This window comes from Notolepis coatsorum (genome assembly GCF_963971535.1).
Source record: "Notolepis coatsorum genome assembly, chromosome: 13".
NCBI classification, from domain to species: Eukaryota; Metazoa; Chordata; class Actinopteri; order Aulopiformes; family Paralepididae; genus Notolepis; species Notolepis coatsorum.
This window is the reverse complement of record NC_140177.1, coordinates 13552176-13572080: the sequence shown is the minus strand read 5'-3', so window position 1 is coordinate 13572080 and position 19905 is coordinate 13552176. Positions and strand designations below refer to the sequence as shown.

Genomic DNA, 19905 nt, shown 5'->3' with positions numbered 1-19905 from the left:
GTCTCAGGTGAACAACCTGTGCTGTGTGTTTTGTCTCTTGTCTCAGGTGAACAACCTGTGCTGTGTGTTTTGTCTCTTGTCTCGGGTGAACAACCTGTGCTGTGTGTTTTGTCTCTTGTCTCAGGTGAACAACCTGTGCTGTGTGTTTTGTCTCGTCTCAGGTGAACAACCTGTGCTGTGTGTTTTGTCTCTGGTCTCAGGTGAACAACCTGTGCTGTGTTTTGTCTCGTCTCAGGTGAACAACCTGTGCTGTGTTTTGTCTCTTGTCTCAGGTGAACAACCTGTGCTGTGTGTTTTGTCTCTTGTCTCGGGTGAACCACCTGTGCTGTGTGTTTTGTCTCTTGTCTCAGGTGAACAACCTGCTGTGTGTTTTGTCTCTGGTCTCAGGTGAACAACCTGCTGTGTGTTTTGTCTCAGGTGAACCACCTGTGCTGTGTGTTTTGTCTCTTGTCTCAGGTGAACAACCTGCTGTGTGTTTTGTCTCTCAGGTGAACAACCTGTGCTGTGTGTTTTGTCTCTCAGGTGAACAACCTGTGCTGTGTTTTGTCTCTTGTCTCAGGTGAACAACCTGTGCTGTGTGTTTTGTCTCTTGTCTCAGGTGAACAACCTGCTGTGTGTTTTGTCTCTGGTCTCAGGTGAACACCCTGTGCTGTGTTTTGTCTCTGGTCTCAGGTGAACAACCTGTGCTGTGTGTTTTGTCTCTTGTCTCAGGTGAACAACCTGTGCTGTGTGTTTTGTCTCTGGTCTCAGGTGAACAACCTGTGCTGTGTGTTTTGTCTCTGGTCTCAGGTGAACAACCTGCTGTGTGTTTTGTCTCTGGTCTCAGGTGAACAACCTGCTGTGTGTTTTGTCTCAGGTGAACCACCTGTGCTGTGTGTTTTGTCTCTGGTCTCAGGTGAACAACCTGCTGTGTGTTTTGTCTCAGGTGAACAACCTGTGCTGTGTGTTTTGTCTCTTGTCTCAGGTGAACAACCTGTGCTGTGTGTTTTGTCTCATCTCAGGTGAACAACCTGTGCTGTGTGTTTTGTCTCTGGTCTCAGGTGAACAACCTGTGCTGTGTGTTTTGTCTCTGGTCTCAGGTGAACAACCTGCTGTGTGTTTTGTCTCAGGTGAACAACCTGTGCTGTGTGTTTTGTCTCTTGTCTCGGGTGAACAACCTGTGCTGTGTGTTTTGTCTCTGGTCTCAGGTGAACAACCTGTGCTGGCATGTCCGCTGTCTGTCCTGCAGCGTCTGTCAGACGTCACTCGGGAGACATGTGAGCTGCTACATCAAAGAAAAAGAGGTCTTCTGCAAATTGGACTATTTCAGGTAAAATAATTATTACCGTAGGATACAACTGAATTATGTGTGTGTGTGTGTGTATGTATATATATATTAGGGCTGGGACTTTATCACGTTAACTACGATGAATTAACTACAGAAGAAAAAAAACGTTTATCAGTGGACAAGTTCCAGGCATAGTTTATACAGGTGCACAGCGTGCATTGGGTGACGTCATACAGTTGTAGGCTAAAGTTGAAAAGTTGAGGCTGCGTTGCCTGTTGAATGGGAGATTTAGATATACAAAAAAAACGGATGGAAGTGTTGATACATGTACGAGAACGGTTGTGTTTGTAAATACTTTGCATATCACCGGAGCATTTCAAGCCTACGGTATCACCTCAAGCTAAGCATGTAGCAGCTACCATGGATGATAGGGCTAACGGGCTAACGTTAGCCCGAGTACAAGCCTCCTGCTGTTTGAAGATGGGGCTAACAGTGCTCTGGTCTTCTATCTAGAGCAGAGCCAACCATTTATTCTTAGTCTGGTTTGTTCATACAGAATATTGAAAATATTATAGAAATTGAGATCAAGATGTTTTTCTTTTCCAATGGTCAACTGCTCTGGAATGTACTTGAAAGTCCTGTGTTTTACTTTTACCTTGAGTTTACAAAAGGTCCTTTGCGCTATATATATTGTGACAAGCCGGTGGTGTTCAGGCTCGACACGGTTCAAAACAAACAAATTCAAATGTTCACACAAGCACAATTTCAATAAATAAAAGATTTATTGAATAGAAGCACAACAGTCCGATGGGAAATTAGAGTAGTCGGATAAAAGGGGGGGGGGGGGGGGGGGGGGTCAACACACGCATCAGGCTCTCGTACAAAAAGGGAATGTTCAATACTCCGGGTTTGTCTTCCGGTCCAGGGTCAGTTTCACAAGGGGGTTTCTCAGCCAGTCTAGGGTCCAGTACTACGAACACCTTCTCGCTTTCTCCTCTCCTCGCCGTCTCTCACCTCACAAACTCTGTATATCGCTCTCTCTCTCTCTGCACTCTGCTCCTTCTTCACCTCCACTCAACTCTACTGTCTTTCCTATGGTTTTATGTCATGTGTGTGTGGGATGTGGGTGGTCACATGGTGCACAGGTATGTTCTATCAGTCCTAATCAGCTCCCTAATTGACTCTCCTCTGCCCGTGGCAGTAGTATCTCCCTTCCTCCACCTAGCCATGGAACGGGGGATGATATCTGTCACAATATATTATTCCTAAAAGTACTGCACTTTGTTAAATAAATTGATCTGTTGGTCTGTGTAGTAGCTAATAAACAAGATTTTGCTGGTTAATGTATATTCATTGATTCACTCATATACTAAAAGACATTTGAATTGAAACATTTTGCTTTTCGCATCAAAAATGTGTTTAAAATGTGATTGATTTAGATTAATTAACTATAAAGTCTTGAATTAATTCGATAAACATTTTAAATCGCCTCCCACCACTTATATATATGTAGCCAGCAGATGGAGGCAGAGCCCTGACCTCCTCAGGTCCTTCCAGCAGATAGACAGAACCCTGACCTCCTCAGGTCCTTCCAGCAGATAGACAGAGCCCTGACCTCCTCAGGTCCTTCCAGCAGATAGACAGAGCCCTGACCTCCTCGGGTCCTTCCAGCAGATAGACAGAGCCCTGACCTCCTCAGGTCCTTCCAGCAGATAGACAGAGCCCTGACCTCCTCAGGTCCTTCCAGCAGATAGACAGAGCCCTGACCTCCTCAGGTCTTTCCAGCTCCAACCTCCCAGTCTCTTTATTAAATGAACCCACTTAGTGGGAAAAGAAAAGGCCTGCGTGTTTAGAGAGAGGAGGGGACGCCCCTCTGTCCAAGTTATGAGAAAATAATAAAATGCTCCGAAGGTTTTTCATTCAATATAGGGTTCATTCCCCCAGAACAGGCCACAAGGACCTTACAGTCTCGGGTGCTGATGCGCTCACTGTCCAGTCCTACAGTATGTAACTCTCTCAGGTGCTGATGTGCTCACTGTGCTCATAACGTCCTTTCCAATGAGTGATGGTCACTACACATTCAACCCTCTTACCAGAAACACCCTGATCTAACGTCTCCTCTCGTCACTCTCTCCACCGTCTTCCAGGCGATACGGGACCCGGTGCGCTCGCTGTGGTCGCAGCATCCACCCCACGGACTGGGTGCGTCGAGCGCGAGGCAGCACCTTCCACCTGGCCTGCTTTTCCTGCACCACCTGCAAGCGCCAGCTGGCCACCGGCGAGGAGTTTGGCCTGGCAGAGGACCGCGTGCTCTGCAGAGCACACTACGAGGTCATGGTGGATAATATCAAACGCACCCAGGAGAACGGTACATGATGAATGCATGTGGAGGTCTAGTTTTTCTTCTTATTTACCCCGAGGTAGAGAGCTGAGCATGTGTGTGTACCCTGCTTCACCTGGGAGCTGCCCAGTACAACCTGTCTCACACTGTTGACCACTAGGAGCTGCCCAGTACAACCACAGTCTGACACGGTTGACCACTAGGAGCTGCCCAGTACAACCACAGTCTGACACTGTTGACCACTAGGAGCTGCCCAGTACAACCACAGTCTGACACGGTTGACCACTAGGAGCTGCCCAGTACAACCACAGTCTGACACGGTTGACCACTAGGAGCTGCCCAGTACAACCACAGTCTGACACGGTTGACCACTAGGAGCTGCCCAGTACAACCACAGTCTGACACGGTTGACCACTAAGTGTGTCTGACTCCACCAAAACCTGAATAGACTCCAACATATGATGTATATCCAGTTAGGGTATCACCTCCACCTTTTGTATACTGTTTATTTTTCTCATTTTTATATTCAGAGTAATTATATAGTTTTCAGTTTCTCATATTTTTATTCACTTATTTATTTCCTATATTTATGTCCTTCTTCTACTACCCTGCCCATACCTGTACCCCCCCCTCCCCCATGCTGCCATGATGGCTGAAATTCCCCAAGGGGATCTCATCTCATCTCATCTCATCTCATCTCATCTTCTCTTCTAAAAGTTACAGGCCTTTGAGATTTTCTTCCCTGCTCAGTGGTGCCCCCTGGTGGCCTGGCCAGCCTCAAATTATTTACACTAATTGACGGATTGAATTTACACATTAGTACAGGTCACAACTTAGAAAAACAATCTATTTATTGACCCTACAGTTTTGATCGTATAAATGGGTCATGAGCTGAGCAAATCATTACACCCCAACCTTTATGTACTAATCTCAGTGGTGGTTCAGATTAATGCGTGGGGGGTTCCAGATGTGTGTGTGGGGTTCCAGATGAATGTGTGTGGGGTTCCAGATGAATGTGTGTGTGTGTGGGGTTCCAGATGAATGTGTGTGTGTGGGGTTTCAGATGAATGTGTGTGTGGTTCCAGATTAATGTGTGTGTGGGGTTCTGCAGGAAAAGGCGTAACTGACAGAGAGCTGTCTTCGGACCAAGATGGTGTCGGCGTCATGCCCAGACCTGCCAAGAGAGCCAGGACCAGCTTCACTGTGGACCAGCTACAGGTAGGGCTAGACCAGGGGTCGGCAACCTGCGGCTCTTTAGCCAATCAGCTGCGGCTCTCTGGTCCAAAAAAAAATATATATTTTATATTTTTTTTAATTTTTTTCTCTTATTTTGGAGATCAATGTCATACTGTGACACTAAAATGAAAACATATTTCATCAACTAAAATATTTAGTCAACTAAAATATTTCATCAACTAAAATATACAGTACGTCACACCCGTGCCTCTCCCTGCCGTCTGCAAGTGGCTAATCTTGAGTTTCCGACCCCCCAGTAAGCTAACCATGGATAAATAAAAAAAAAAGGAGTCTGAGGAAAATAGAGGGTTTAATTCAGCGTGGACAGATTAATTTGCTTTCACGACTAACGATGCAGGCTTACCTGTATGCCTGATATGTGGTGAGAAACAACAAAAAATTTACTTTTTATTTCATAGATTTCCACAAATAAGGGAAGGACTCAAATAGAGCTGCATAGTTCAGGGTTTTATTTCAAAGTAGGTCTACAGATGCCAGTGTTTTTTCTCCTTTTCTGTGTTTTATTTCAAAGTAGGTCTACACATGGTAGTCTTTTTTCAAAGTGGTAGTCTTTTTTCAAAGTAGACTACTTTTTATTTGATAAATGTTCCACAAATAAGGGAAGAACTCAAATATACCTGAGTAGTTCAGGGTTTTAGTCGGTCTACAGACACCAGTGTTTTGTCTCTTCATAAGAGTTTGAGGTTTTCCTTTGTTATAAAAGGTAAAAACAGCAATAAAAAGTCTAACATTTTCTTTTTGTAGCTTTATAATTCCATGAATGCAACACACTGTGTGCTATAAGTATAACGTATAATAAATCGCAAATTACTTTGGGTATGCAATTGTCAGGCGTTTTATGCTGAATGTGGGGTATGCTTGGGGATAACTATATATAAAATGTTATACACTGTTATCTTCATATTAAGGGTAAATTGGTTTTGTGGCTCCAGAGGAATTTTATTTTGTGGGAGGGGGGAAAATGGCTCTTTTGATAGTAAAGGTTGCTGACCCCTGGGCTAGACTATATAGACCAGCTACAGGTAGGGCTAGGGTCTGTAGGCCAGCTACAGGTAGAGCTAGGCTCTGTGGACCAGCTACAGGTAGAGCTAGGGTCTGTAGACCAGGTACAGGTAGAGCTAGACTGTGTAGACCAGGTACAGGTAGAGCTAGACTCTGTAGACCAGGTACAGGTAGAGATGGGGTCTGTAGACCAGGTACAGGTAGAGCTAGACTGTGTAGACCAGCTACAGGTAGAGCTAGACTCTGTAGACCAGGTACAGGTAGAGATAGGGTCTGTAGACCAGCTACAGGTAGGGCTATACTCTGTGGACCAGCTACAGGTAGAGCTAGGCTCTGTAGACCAGCTACAGGTAGAGCTAGGCTCTGTAGACCAGCTACAGGTAGGGCTAGGCTCTGTAGGCCAGCTACAGGTAGGGCCAGGCTCTGTGGACCAGCTACAGGTAGAGCTAGACTCTGTAGACCAGCTACAGGTAGAGCTAGACTCTGTAGACCAGCTACAGGTAGGGCTATACTCTGTAGACCAGCTACAGGTAGGGCTATACTCTGTAGACCAGCTACAGGTAGGGCTAGACTCTGTGGACCAGCTACAGGTAGAGCTAGACTCTGTAGACCAGCTACAGGTAGAGCTAGGGTCTGTAGACCAGCTACAGGTAGAGCTAGACTCTGTAGACCAGCTACAGGTAGAGCTAGGGTCTGTAGACCAGCTACAGGTAGGGCTAGGCTCTGTAGACCAGCTACAGGTAGGGCCAGGCTCTGTGGACCAGCTACAGGTAGAGCTAGGCTCTGTGGACCAGCTACAGGTAGAGCTAGACTCTGTAGACCAGCTACAGGTAGGGCCAGGCTCTGTGGACCAGCTACAGGTAGAGCTAGGCTCTGTAGACCAGCTACAGGTAGAGCTAGGGTCTGTAGACCAGCTACAGGTAGAGCCAGGCTCTGTGGACCAGCTACAGGTAGAGCTAGACTCTGTAGACCAGCTACAGGTAGGGCTATACTCTGTAGACCAGCTACAGGTAGGGCTATACTCTGTAGACCAGCTACAGGTAGAGCTAGGCTCTGTGGACCAGCTACAGGTAGAGATAGGGTCTGTAGACCAGGTACAGGTAGAGCTAGACTCTGTAGACCAGCTACAGGTAGAGCTAGGGTCTGTAGACCAGGTACAGGTAGAGCCAGGCTCTGTAGACCAGCTACAGGTAGAGCCAGGCTCTGTGGACCAGCTACAGGTAGAGCTAGACTCTGTAGACCAGCTACAGGTAGAGCTAGGGTCTGTAGACCAGGTACAGGTAGGGTTAGGCTCTGTGGACCAGCTACAGGTAGAGCTAGACTCTGTGGACCAGCTACAGGTAGAGCTAGGGTCTGTAGACCAGCTACAGGTAGAGCTAGGGTCTGTAGACCAGGTACAGGTAGGGTTAGGCTCTGTGGACCAGCTACAGGTAGAGCTAGGGTCTGTAGACCAGCTACAGGTAGAGCTAGACTCTGTGGACCAGCTACAGGTAGAGCTAGACTCTGTGGACCAGCTACAGGTAGAGCTAGGGTCTGTAGACCAGCTACAGGTAGAGCTAGGGTCTGTAGACCAGGTACAGGTAGGGTTAGGCTCTGTGGACCAGCTACAGGTAGAGCTAGGGTCTGTAGACCAGCTACAGGTAGAGCTAGACTCTGTGGACCAGCTACAGGTAGAGCTAGACTCTGTAGACCAGCTACAGGTAGGGCCAGGCTCTGTAGACCAGCTACAGGTAGAGCTAGACTCTGTAGACCAGCTACAGGTAGAGCTAGGGTCTGTAGACCAGCTACAGGTAGAGCCAGGCTCTGTAGACCAGCTACAGGTAGAGCTAGACTCTGTAGACCAGCTACAGGTAGAGCTAGACTCTGTAGACCAGCTACAGGTAGAGCTAGACTCTGTAGACCAGCTACAGGTAGAGCTAGGGTCTGTATACCAGGTACAGGTAGAGCCAGGCTCTGTAGACCAGCTACAGGTAGAGCCAGGCTCTGTGGACCAGCTACAGGTAGAGCTAGACTCTGTAGACCAGCTACAGGTAGAGCTAGGGTCTGTAGACCAGGTACAGGTAGGGTTAGGCTCTGTGGACCAGCTACAGGTAGAGCTAGACTCTGTGGACCAGCTACAGGTAGAGCTAGGGTCTGTAGACCAGCTACAGGTAGAGCTAGGGTCTGTAGACCAGGTACAGGTAGGGTTAGGCTCTGTGGACCAGCTACAGGTAGAGCTAGGCTCTGTAGACCAGCTACAGGTAGAGCTAGGCTCTGTGGACCAGCTACAGGTAGAGCTAGGGTCTGTAGACCAGATACAGGTAGAGCTAGGCTCTGTGGACCAGCTACAGGTAGAGCTAGGGTCTGTAGACCAGATACAGGTAGAGCTAGGCTCTGTGGACCAGCTACAGGTAGAGCTAGGGTCTGTAGACCAGCTACAGGTAGAGCTAGACTCTGTGGACCAGCTACAGGTAGAGCTAGACTCTGTGGACCAGCTACAGGTAGAGCTAGGGTCTGTAGACCAGCTACAGGTAGAGCTAGGGTCTGTAGACCAGGTACAGGTAGGGTTAGGCTCTGTGGACCAGCTACAGGTAGAGCTAGGGTCTGTAGACCAGCTACAGGTAGAGCTAGACTCTGTGGACCAGCTACAGGTAGAGCTAGACTCTGTAGACCAGCTACAGGTAGGGCCAGGCTCTGTAGACCAGCTACAGGTAGAGCTAGACTCTGTAGACCAGCTACAGGTAGAGCTAGGGTCTGTAGACCAGCTACAGGTAGAGCCAGGCTCTGTAGACCAGCTACAGGTAGAGCTAGACTCTGTAGACCAGCTACAGGTAGAGCTAGACTCTGTAGACCAGCTACAGGTAGAGCTAGACTCTGTAGACCAGCTACAGGTAGAGCTAGGGTCTGTATACCAGGTACAGGTAGAGCCAGGCTCTGTAGACCAGCTACAGGTAGAGCCAGGCTCTGTGGACCAGCTACAGGTAGAGCTAGACTCTGTAGACCAGCTACAGGTAGAGCTAGGGTCTGTAGACCAGGTACAGGTAGGGTTAGGCTCTGTGGACCAGCTACAGGTAGAGCTAGACTCTGTGGACCAGCTACAGGTAGAGCTAGGGTCTGTAGACCAGCTACAGGTAGAGCTAGGGTCTGTAGACCAGGTACAGGTAGGGTTAGGCTCTGTGGACCAGCTACAGGTAGAGCTAGGCTCTGTAGACCAGCTACAGGTAGAGCTAGGCTCTGTGGACCAGCTACAGGTAGAGCTAGGGTCTGTAGACCAGATACAGGTAGAGCTAGGCTCTGTGGACCAGCTACAGGTAGAGCTAGGGTCTGTAGACCAGATACAGGTAGAGCTAGGCTCTGTGGACCAGCTACAGGTAGAGCTAGGGTCTGTAGACCAGCTACAGGTAGAGCTAGGGTCTGTAGACCAGCTACAGGTAGGGCTAGGCTCTGTAGACCAGCTACAGGTAGGGCTAGGCTCTGTGGACCAGCTACAGGTAGAGCTAGACTTTGTAGACCAGGTAGAGCCAGGCTCTGTGGACCAGCTACAGGTAGAGCTAGGCTCTGTGGACCAGCTACAGGTAGGGCCAGGCTCTGTAGACCAGCTACAGGTAGAGCTAGGGTCTGTAGACCAGCTACAGGTAGAGCTAGACTCTGTATACCAGCTACAGGTAGAGCTAGACTCTGTAGACCAGCTACAGGTAGAGCTAGACTCTGTAGACCAGCTACAGGTAGAGATAGACTCTGTAGACCAGCTACAGGTAGGGCTAGACTCTGTAGACCAGGTAGAGATAGACTCTGTAGACCAGCTACAGGTATGACTGGGTCTGTGTGCTTAGATGCTGTATAGATGGATGATGGGATGAATGTGTGTGTGAGGTATGTTATCTGATAGCTGTAGGTATGTTATACGTGTTCTCTGATAACTGTAGATGCATGCGTGATATGTGTTCTCTGTTAACTGTAGGTATGTTGTGATACTGTAGTTATGTTATTATTATATGTGTGTTTTCTCTCTGATCTTCAGATGATGCAAATACAGTTTTCTAAAGACAACAACCCAGACGCACAGACGCTGCAGAGACTAGCAGAGGGCACTGGGCTCAGCCGTAGGGTCATACAGGTACTGATACTCTACTGCCTACAGTGTTGTTACCATTATTATGCCTGCTGCTACTACTAGAGATACAATAAGATCTTTATTGATCCCCTTGGGGAAATTCGGGCTTCATGGGGGAGGGGGGACATATCTGTAGATACTATATCTATATCTGTACATATCTCTTACCTACACTACACTTACTAGTTACGCTGCTATCCAAGCAGTGTTAATTTCGTCAGCTATTTAAAATTTTAGTTTTAGTCTTGGTCATGTCTCAAATGTGCTTTTTCATCATATTTAGTCACCTTTTATCTATTTTTCATTTGTAGTTTTAGTCAACTGCAGGTCTGAGCATTTTAGTTTCAGTCTTTTTTGTTTAGTCTCGGTTTAGTCTATTTTTGTTTAGTCTCGTCACTCAGTTATAGCTTCATAAGCTAGCGTGAACTTTTTCTAAACAAGCTAACGTTACTGCTAGCTGGTTAGACGTATGTACGGTATTTAATGTGTTCTATTGTGGTGGATCAACATAATTCACCCACGGAACTATGTGTTGGGGATAAGGGTTCCGCACGGACAATATTGTTTGTTACTTTCCTGTCTGCAAACGAGTTCCTGGTAGCTAGCAAGAGTGTTGACGCTGAAGTTGATGTTGAATAAACGTTTAGCGTTGTCTTTTGACACCCTGCCTCTGACTCTTATTCTTCGGCGCTACACTGTTATTATTGATGCTGATGTTATTAGGTGGAGTTGCGCGCCCTCTTGACAAGGCCATGATAACGAGGTTCAAAATAACTTCACATTTATTGGCTGTTCGCATGTATTGGCTGTTCGTTTATATATATCGCCTTATGCATCGGGTTCCAGGTAGCCTATTGCTTAATGACAAGCATAGAGTGCTGCTTTTGCTTCCGCGTTTTCCCTGATTGGCTGCGCCATGCCCCGCGGCAGGCGCGGCAACCGCAGAGCAGAGCGGCAGAGCGAGCAGAGCGGCAGAGCGAGCAGAGCGGCAGAGCGAGCGGAGCGGCAGAGCGAGCGGAGCGGCAGAGCGCGAGCAAAATTAGGTAACCGCCCAAGTAATACGCCATGATTTTCATTCGGCGCTTCAGCTCACCTGGCAGAGCAGCGGTCCTGTGGTCCTGCGGTTCGTTGTTGACGAGTTCGAATCCCATGAATCTTTTTTTTTTAACGTGATTTTTTTTTTTAACGTGTATTCTTTCGCCGGTTAAGGTTAGGCATGGTTAAGGTTAGGCATTGTTTCGGAGTTGGTTAAGGTTAGAACGGTTAAGTTTAGGCGCTGTTAAGGAGCTGGTTAAGGTTAGAGTTTGTCTTAGAGACAGCCTATTTCCGCACTGCCGCTCTCCCGCGTTGCCGCGGTCACATGGTCAAAGCAGCCAATCAGGGAAAACGCGGAAGCAAAAGCAGCACTCTATGCTTGTCATTAAGCAACACGCTTCCAGGTACTCCACAACTCTGTGTTGACTTCCTAGTGTGACATCACTAAACTACAGCAACTCAACTCAAACCTAATACATCACTGAGCCTCTCTCCCTCTCTCTCTACGTTCAATGATTTAAAGTAGCAAAACGTTACGCTATACATACTAACTGGATAGTTGATGATATAAACATTTTATTTCATTATCTGAAATATTCTAAAATCATTAAGTCTGCTATCAGCCATTCTCCCTTTGTGTGCGTGTGTGCACGCACATCCCATCTCTGGTCCCATCTCAGATGAGGTCAGAGGAGTTTGATAGTATTTACTACTGAAGATGGCCAGATAATGTTGATATTTAAACGTAAAAAATTATCATGCAACATAAAAAAAAAACGTTGTAGGAACGGTTTGAGGGAAATAGGGAGGGGTTTGTGTGGTGTGATAACAATGTATATATTGAGAAGTTTAGACTTTAATTTAGTTTTACAACAGAATATATGTATTTTTTAATAATGAAAGTACCGGAAAAAGGTGGTACCATTACGGTACCCAACCCTAACCATTGTACATATTATACTACAACTCTGTACAACCATCTGATTAGCACGATTACTCAGTAGTACTCATTTATATATATATATTTTTTTGTATTTCATTTTTTTTATTATTTTTTAAACATAACATAAAATTAGACACACAAGCATTAACAGTAAACATCCAATGTAAATCACTATTTGAATCAATATAAATGTCGTTTACGAGATATATACCTAATACTTGCTATCTAATACAATACATACATATGCTCTTGCTCGCTCTCCCCCCCCCCCCCCCCCCCCCCGGACCCCCACTTGAATAATCCATCCATTTTCATTCATTTCTAACCAGGCACTACAATTCATATGCTAGCTTTTATTCTCTCCACCACTTCTAACCAGATTGCAATGTTGGTTTCACTGACACCTAAAATTCTTGCTGTAGATATTTCTAGATAAATCACATCGAGATAGGTAAGAACCCATACCTTCCGGCACATTTTATCCGGTTGAATCCATCGTGATGCTATCAGCTTTTTAGCAGCTGTGAGACCGGATAAAACTAATCTCTTTAGCTGTATAGGGGCTGCAAACTGAAAAACATCATTCAACAGCAATACAGAGGGATGTACAGGTATGTTCAGAAATAAGAATTCTGATAATTGCTGGGACACTTCTTCCCAGAATATCTTAACCAGTGGGCAATCCCAATACATGTGCATAAATGTACCCTCATCCCCATTTGTACATAAGGAACATAGAGAATCTTGTTTAAGTCCCATTCTGTTCAATCTTATAGGAGTCAGGTATGTCCTATGAATATAATTAAGATTAATTTGTTGATGGTCCGGGTTGGGTGACGCAATTTGAATGTTTGCCCAGACTTCTTGCCAATCAAAATCTATTTCCAAGTCTGGTATATCCCTCCTCCAGACTGAGTCTAGGGGAAGGATTCCATACGAAGACGTTAGTAAGTGATGATAAAAATCAGATACGAAGCCTCTCGATGTCTCTCTTTCATAGAAGAATTTGTGATATCTGTGGTGCTCAATTGGTATCCTTAATGGGACTCCATGAGCCTTCAAACAATCCAATAACTGTGTGTAAAAATAATATGTGGAACTGGTGAGGTTAAATTTGTTATGTATATCTTGATAGCTACAAAAACCTGTTTGTTGAAAACATCTCCCAATGTGTGTATGCCCTGCTTTTCCCATTTGGGGTATCTGATAGGTCGTTTTCCAATAAGGAGTGCATTGTTATTGAATAGGGGAGTATGGCTATGCCATTTATGTTGGTTAGAATATTTTTTTTGTGTTTCACGCCATATCCGGATCACATGTGTAATAAGTGGGCCAAATTTCAATTCGCATTGCTTAATTGATAATATGGTGTATACTATGTCCTGCAGTCTATGTGGTGCTACTATATTTTCTTCTAAGTTTCTCCAGGATACAGATGCTTGGGAGTCAAACCAGGTTGTCAGTGGTCTTAAAGAGTACGCTTTAAAATAGTGGTAAAAGTCTGGAAATGCTAAACCTCCGTCGGCTTTGTTTCTCTGTGCGGTGGATCTTTTTATTCGTGGATGTTTGTTATTCCAAATAAATTTATATGCAGTGGAGTGTAATTTTTTCCAGTAACAATCAGGAGGGGGTAACGGTAACATTGAGCTAATGAAGTTGATTCTAGGTAAAACATCCATCTTAACTATTGATACTCGTGCCTGTACTGAGTTTTTAAGTTTGGACCACCTGTCAAAGTCGTATTTGATCTTATCTTGGAATTTTGTGTAATTGTACTTCACCGTTTGGCTTATAGTAGGGAATACCTCAACTCCTAAACATCTGAAGTGTTTTACCATTGGTATTTTTTCTGGAAGGAGTATATTCTTTGCAGGGGCATTAAGTGGTAGGAAGGCCGACTTTGGCCAATTTATCCTAAATCCCGATAGATTGCCAAAGTCATCAATCAACTTGAGAAGGTGAGGCATTGAGGTGTTAGGGTTTTGCATGAACAATATTACGTCGTCCGCATATAAACTAATGTTGTGTGCCCTTAATTGCGATTGGTTCTATGGATTGGGATTGTCTTATATATTGTGCTAAAGGCTCTAATGATAAAGCGAATAGTCCGGGACTAAGAGGGCAACCTGTCTGGAAGAGCGCGATACCGGAAAGATTTCGGAGGTGATTATACCTGTTGTAATCATGGCCGATGGGTCTTTGTATAATACTTTTATCATATCAATGAATCCTTTTCCTAACCCCATCCTTTCTAGTACTGCCCATAAATAAGACCATTCCAACCTATCAAAGGCTTTCATCGCATCCAGGGACAGCATCGCTATAGGTGGGGTGTCATCCTCGCTGGCATCTAGCACATGTAATAACCATCTTATATTATCCGTGATCAAGCGGCCTCTTATGAAGCCAGTCTGATCAGGATGAACTAAAGATGTCATATGCTTTTGAAGTCTGATGGCTAATACCTTGGAATACAGCTTGATATCGGTTCCGAGGAGGCTCAAGGGTCTACCGCAATCGGTGGGGTCTTTGTCTTTTTTAAGGAGGACTGTTATGAGTGCAATATTGTCGATCTTATGGAAATTCCCCTCCTTGATTGAGTATAAAATCATATTAAGTAATAGGGGTCCAATTACATCCCAGCATGAGAGGTACATTTCTGGTGGGATACCGTCCCTTCCAGGAGCCTTACCACTTTGCATTTCAGATATGGCCTCCCTAAGTTCATCTAGTGTGATGGGTGTTTGTGGGTGTTTCTAACTGTTTAGCGTCATCCTCTGATAGTTTAGGAAGGTTAATTTGATTAAAATATGTCAATTTTTTTTTATCGAAGGCCATTTCTGATTTGTACAAGTTGGAGTAAAACTTTTTGAATGTCTCGTTGATTTTTTTAGGGTCTGTAACAAGTCCTTGCTGTGCCTTAATAGTAGGGATATCTGCAAATTTTGCGTTGGCTCGTATCTGCATAGCTAGTAGGTGACTTGGTTTAGAACCATGAAAGTAATACTGTTGTCTTGTGCTACGTATTTGAACTTCAGATTGTTGTTTTAAAATGGCATTAATCTCTTTTTTTAACACATTAATTTGAGATTCCAATCGAACCGAGTAGTTGTATTGTAAAGAGGAAAATAACGTAGAGTAAAGCGTTTCCAGCTCTGCCAGTTTTGAACAACGATTCTTGCGTATTTTGGAGGAAAAGACCCCGGTGAAATCCTTGATAAATCCCTTTACCGACATCCATAATATTCTGGGGTCCTGTACCGATTGCGCATTCTCCAGCAGGAATTCAACAAGAGCTTCTTTGAATTGTCTATTGAATTCCTTGTTTTTCAGCAATATCGAGTTAAATCGCCATCTTGGGGCTCGAGATGACAGTATACCAAATGATCCTTTTAGGAGTAAATAACTGTGATCTGATTGGGTACCATTTCCACGTCATAGTTATCAAATAGTCTAGGGGATGCAAAAACATAATCTATTCTGGAGAATGTATTGTCTTGCAGATCGACAAGAGTACTTTCGGGCCATTGGGTTGAGTGAACGCCATAGGTCATTTACACCTGTATTCTTAGACCAATCCTTTAGTGCATTAGATGAACTTTTCTGATCATTGGAAATGGTGGGATAAGATTTATCCATCCCGGGATCCCAAATAGCATTAAAATCCGCGCCAATTATAAATGAGTATTCAGGAAAGTTTAACATTGTTCTGGTAAGTGTAGCGTAGAAGTTAGCCTCGTAAAGATTTGGGGCATATGCCGCTACCAACGCTATTTTCCTGTTACTGTATACAATTTTAGCTATGGTTATCCGACCTTCTGTATCAGACCATACGTCCTGCAATGCAATATTCAACTTCCGTTTCGCGACTATAGCAACTCCACGGGATCTCGTTCCAAAGGAAGAGTGACTAATGTTATGATATATGTTGTCCGCTAGCATTACTTTGTCTTCCACTAAAAGGTGCATTTCGCTTAGAAGAGCCACATCGACCCATTTGTTTTTCATCAGTGTGAGCACGCTTTTGCGTTTATGTTGTTTATTTATTCCCCCAGATTTCCAAATCATTATATTCAAACTAGCCATAATCTATACAGGTTGTTGTGTACTTGTTAGTAATGCGTCTGGAGTACGAATTCACAATGGATATATATCCAATTATTGAGGTCCCGTTGAGAGCCGAGCTTAAAAACATACATATATACAAATAATCCCCTAAACCCCCCTCCCTCAAAGAGCCATACAAGGTACCTGTGTTCCTTTGACACCCCCTTCGCGTACAACTCCACCCTCCCTTACACCACCGGTTAGCCCAGAATGAGCCATTTATCCTTAACTTTCCTATGCAAATTGCCATAGGATCTAAAACTTTAATTCTAATTTAATAGAATGTCACCTGTGGCCTAGCCACTCTCCTGTTAATGTAATAAAATAAAATGAAAAATATGCCTCAATTAGTATACTCATTTGAACCTTCTACTAACATGTATAGGTTGGAACATTTCAGAAAACAGAGAAAGAGAAAGAAAGATGTTTAGAACTAAATTATAGAAATCCCAAAAATTAGGGAACAATTGCTTAAATTATAAAATAACTTTGCCAAGCTTACACATCTAGATGAAAAGGATGGGCATTAATCCGTTATGAAGGTTTATTGATCTTCCATATCTGGTTCATGTGCAGGTCACCTATCGATGTTATTGTTCCAGGGCCTTCATTGAAAAAGTCCAGTGTATTCCAGAAAGTTAGCCACCGATCATGACTTGTGGAAAACTGATGTTTATGTTCCAGGGCATTCTTCCTGTCATAGAGTTATGTCATTCCAGTGTATTCCAGTATATTCCAATATGACACAGAGCGTTCGAAAAAATCCAGAATGTTCCAAAATGTCGACATCAGATCATGACCTGCACAAAACCATAAATCTATAAATATAGTGTCTAGCGTTTCGTATTAAACTATTTGTACCTCAATGTTGTCAAAAGCTTGTTTGATGCCGTTTTTGATGTCCGAGCCATAGCAAAGTTATCCAATATAGATTAAAAAAAAAGATTAATAAACTTGTCATCCACAATGTATTTTCTTCATGTATTCTTCGGCCACTTCAGGCGAACGGAGCCCGAACCTTTTTCCATTTTCCTCCACAATGGAAAGATTAGCTGGATAACGTAGGATAGGACGGAGATTTTTCTCATAGAGCTGATGCATCACATCCTTGTAACGGGCTCGTAGAGTTATAGCCTCCCTGCACATATCTTCGTAGAACGACACTTGTTTCCCTTTGTATGTCAGTTTTCCCCACTTCTTACGTGCATCCTTGATGATCGTGTCTCTTATTTCAGTTTTACGCAGGCTAGCAATGATCACCCTCGCTTTGTTGCTGCTGTAGTCTCGGGGTGCCGACTCTGTAGCGTTGGTCCACTGTCGGTGTTGTAGGGAGGGTATCTGAACCTAGAATTCCAGCTAACACTGTCGGGAACGTGTCGTCTGTGCATTTGACTGATTCATCCAATCCCACTATACGGATATTAAATATACGGGAGTAATGTTCGATTTCGAGCAACCTATCCGTTGTTTTCTCGTTATCAAGTATCTTGTGCAAAAGTTCCTTGTCAGCCTCTTTCATCTCCACCGCTAGTTCCGCGATATCGACATGTAGAGCCTTGTTGCCCTCATCGAATTTCAGTGTATATTCGCCCACGGTATTTACAACTGCAATAATGCGCTCGGTTTGTACTGCAGCCGCTGCTTTAAATTCTTCGAATTTAGCTTCGATAGATAACTTGAAAGCGTTAGCATTAGCGTCAGCCCTATCAGCAATATTATCAGCCTTGGCGTCAACATTAGCAATCTTATCATCATGCTTGTCAACCTTGTCGGTTAAGATCTTTATCAGATTAGCCAGAGACTCGAAATCGTGTGATTTATTCTCCATGTCTGTCTCGGGTGAGGTTGCAGGAGCGGTGGAAGCGATGGTATGATCAGTTGTTTTATTCTCGATCTCGACTGCCCGAGCCTTCACGGAGTGAGTCTCCGCAGGGTCTGCCGTTAGATTGTCTGCTCCGCGTCTCTTTACAGGTTCTTTCTTTGATGTCATGTTCTTTTTGTTGATATAGTTAGTAGAAGGTCTTAGTTAATATATACGTCGAGGTTTAAACACATTGTTGTAAAAAGTGGGTTTTGAAGCGAAATTAACATGAACGGGAGCGGAGCTCATGACCAACGTGACCGCTACATGCTGTTGTCAAACCGGAAGTCTCATTTATATATCTTATACCCAGTTTAATCACCTGTATATTGCTGTTGCACTTTACTGTACATTTGCACTCTGGTTGGATGCCAAACTTCGTTTGGTTGTACTGTACTTGTGCTGCATGATGACGATACATTTGAATCTAATCTAATTGTGGCCCAGATGTAAATGTTGCCATAGGAGGGGAACGGACCTTCAGGTTGTGTTTAGTTAATATCTATCTGATAATGATCACATGGGTCAAACTGATGAGTCACCTTCATCCTTCCAGGTTGTGTTTAGTTAATCGGTCAAACTGATGAGTCATCTTCATCCTTCCAGGTTGTGTTTAGTTAATGGGAGAAAACTGATGAGTCATCCTCATCCTTCCAGGTGTGGTTCCAGAACTGCAGAGCTCGTCACAAGAAGCACGTCATCCCCGGTGGCCTTCCCTCTTCGGTGATGACATCACTTCCCGCCAGCCAGCTGACTCAGCCGCTGATGGAGGAGCTACAGTACACAGCCTTCGTCGGCCCGGACTCATCCCTGCTCATGACCTATATGGACGGTGAGACTCAGCCCTGCTCATGACCTATATGGACAGTGAGACTCAGCCCTGCTCATGACCTATATGGACGGTGAGACTCAGCCCTGCTCATGACCTATATGGACGGTGAGACTCAGCCCTGCTCACCACACTGACCTATATGGACGGTGAGACTCAGCCCTGCTCATGACCTATATGGACGGTGAGACTCAGCCCTGCTCATGACCTATATGGACGGTGAGACTCAGCCCTGCTCATGACCTATATGGACGGTGAGACTCATCCCTGCTCACCACACTGACCTATATGGACGGTAAGACTCACCACAGGGTTGTCCCCTGGAAGAAATCCAAGATCTGCCTATACGTGGGCATATGTTGCATTCATGACTAGTGGGAACTGTAAGTAATGTAATGACCTCTGAACTCCGACCTCCTGAAGTTCAAGTATTCACGTTGGGAAAGTGTGACGTAGGTTATGGTAGCAACTAGCAAGCACAGAGCTACCAGAGAAAGCGCAGAGTAGGGGTGGACGGTATAAATGGTATAGAAAGTACACCGGTATGAATTTGCACTACGGTATGGATTTTGACTATACCTGTTGTGACCGGTAGAGCAGCTCTAAAGTAGCAATGACGTAACCACACCAGGGCTCGACAGTGCAACTATTTCACTCTCATTTGCCCCTAAAAATAGATATGTGCAAACTGGAAAAATCATTTAGGAGCAGTGTGCGAGTAATGGCTTTGCGTAGTGGGCATGTCAACGCGCAATTGTCATTTCATAATAGACACGGAGCAGAGCGGACCTTAAATTCTAGAAGAAAACTAGCTCTTCAGCCCTGCGTTACTATGTGTAATGTAAACTCTGTGACGGGTCCAATGGTCTAACATGCTTTGCATCATTGCCATTCTGGAATGCCCACATCGCGCTAAAACCTTAACTAATGTTGGCTGCTAACGCTAACTAAACCTATCCCTGGGAACGCTCGGAGGCATCCAATAGTGAGGGAAGGGGGGGCTGAGTCCGTCCCCCCCTCCCTCCCCCCTCTCTCTCTCTCTGCAATCCTGATTCGATTCTTGAACCTATTTCATTCAAAAGGAAGATATTGATGGACATTAGCTATAGTATATAGCTCAGCAGCTGTAACGGAATAATTTTTATTATTTTTGATTATTTGTTTCAACAG

The 19905-nt window shown here is 44.7% G+C and overlaps 1 protein-coding gene across 1 annotated transcript in view; it reads left to right on the top strand.

Moving 5' to 3' along the window:
• Positions 1 to 19905, top strand: part of LOC311239713 (LIM/homeobox protein Lhx8-like) — a 30364-nt gene that overhangs the window by 6634 nt on the left and 3825 nt on the right. Inside the window, exons 3-7 of the mRNA XM_084328123.1 lie at positions 1188 to 1309; positions 3415 to 3635; positions 4720 to 4826; positions 9868 to 9963; positions 18564 to 18738. Of these exons, the coding sequence (XP_084184249.1) occupies positions 1188 to 1309; positions 3415 to 3635; positions 4720 to 4826; positions 9868 to 9963; positions 18564 to 18738 (721 nt within the window). The remainder of the gene's footprint in view (positions 1 to 1187; positions 1310 to 3414; positions 3636 to 4719; positions 4827 to 9867; positions 9964 to 18563; positions 18739 to 19905) is intronic.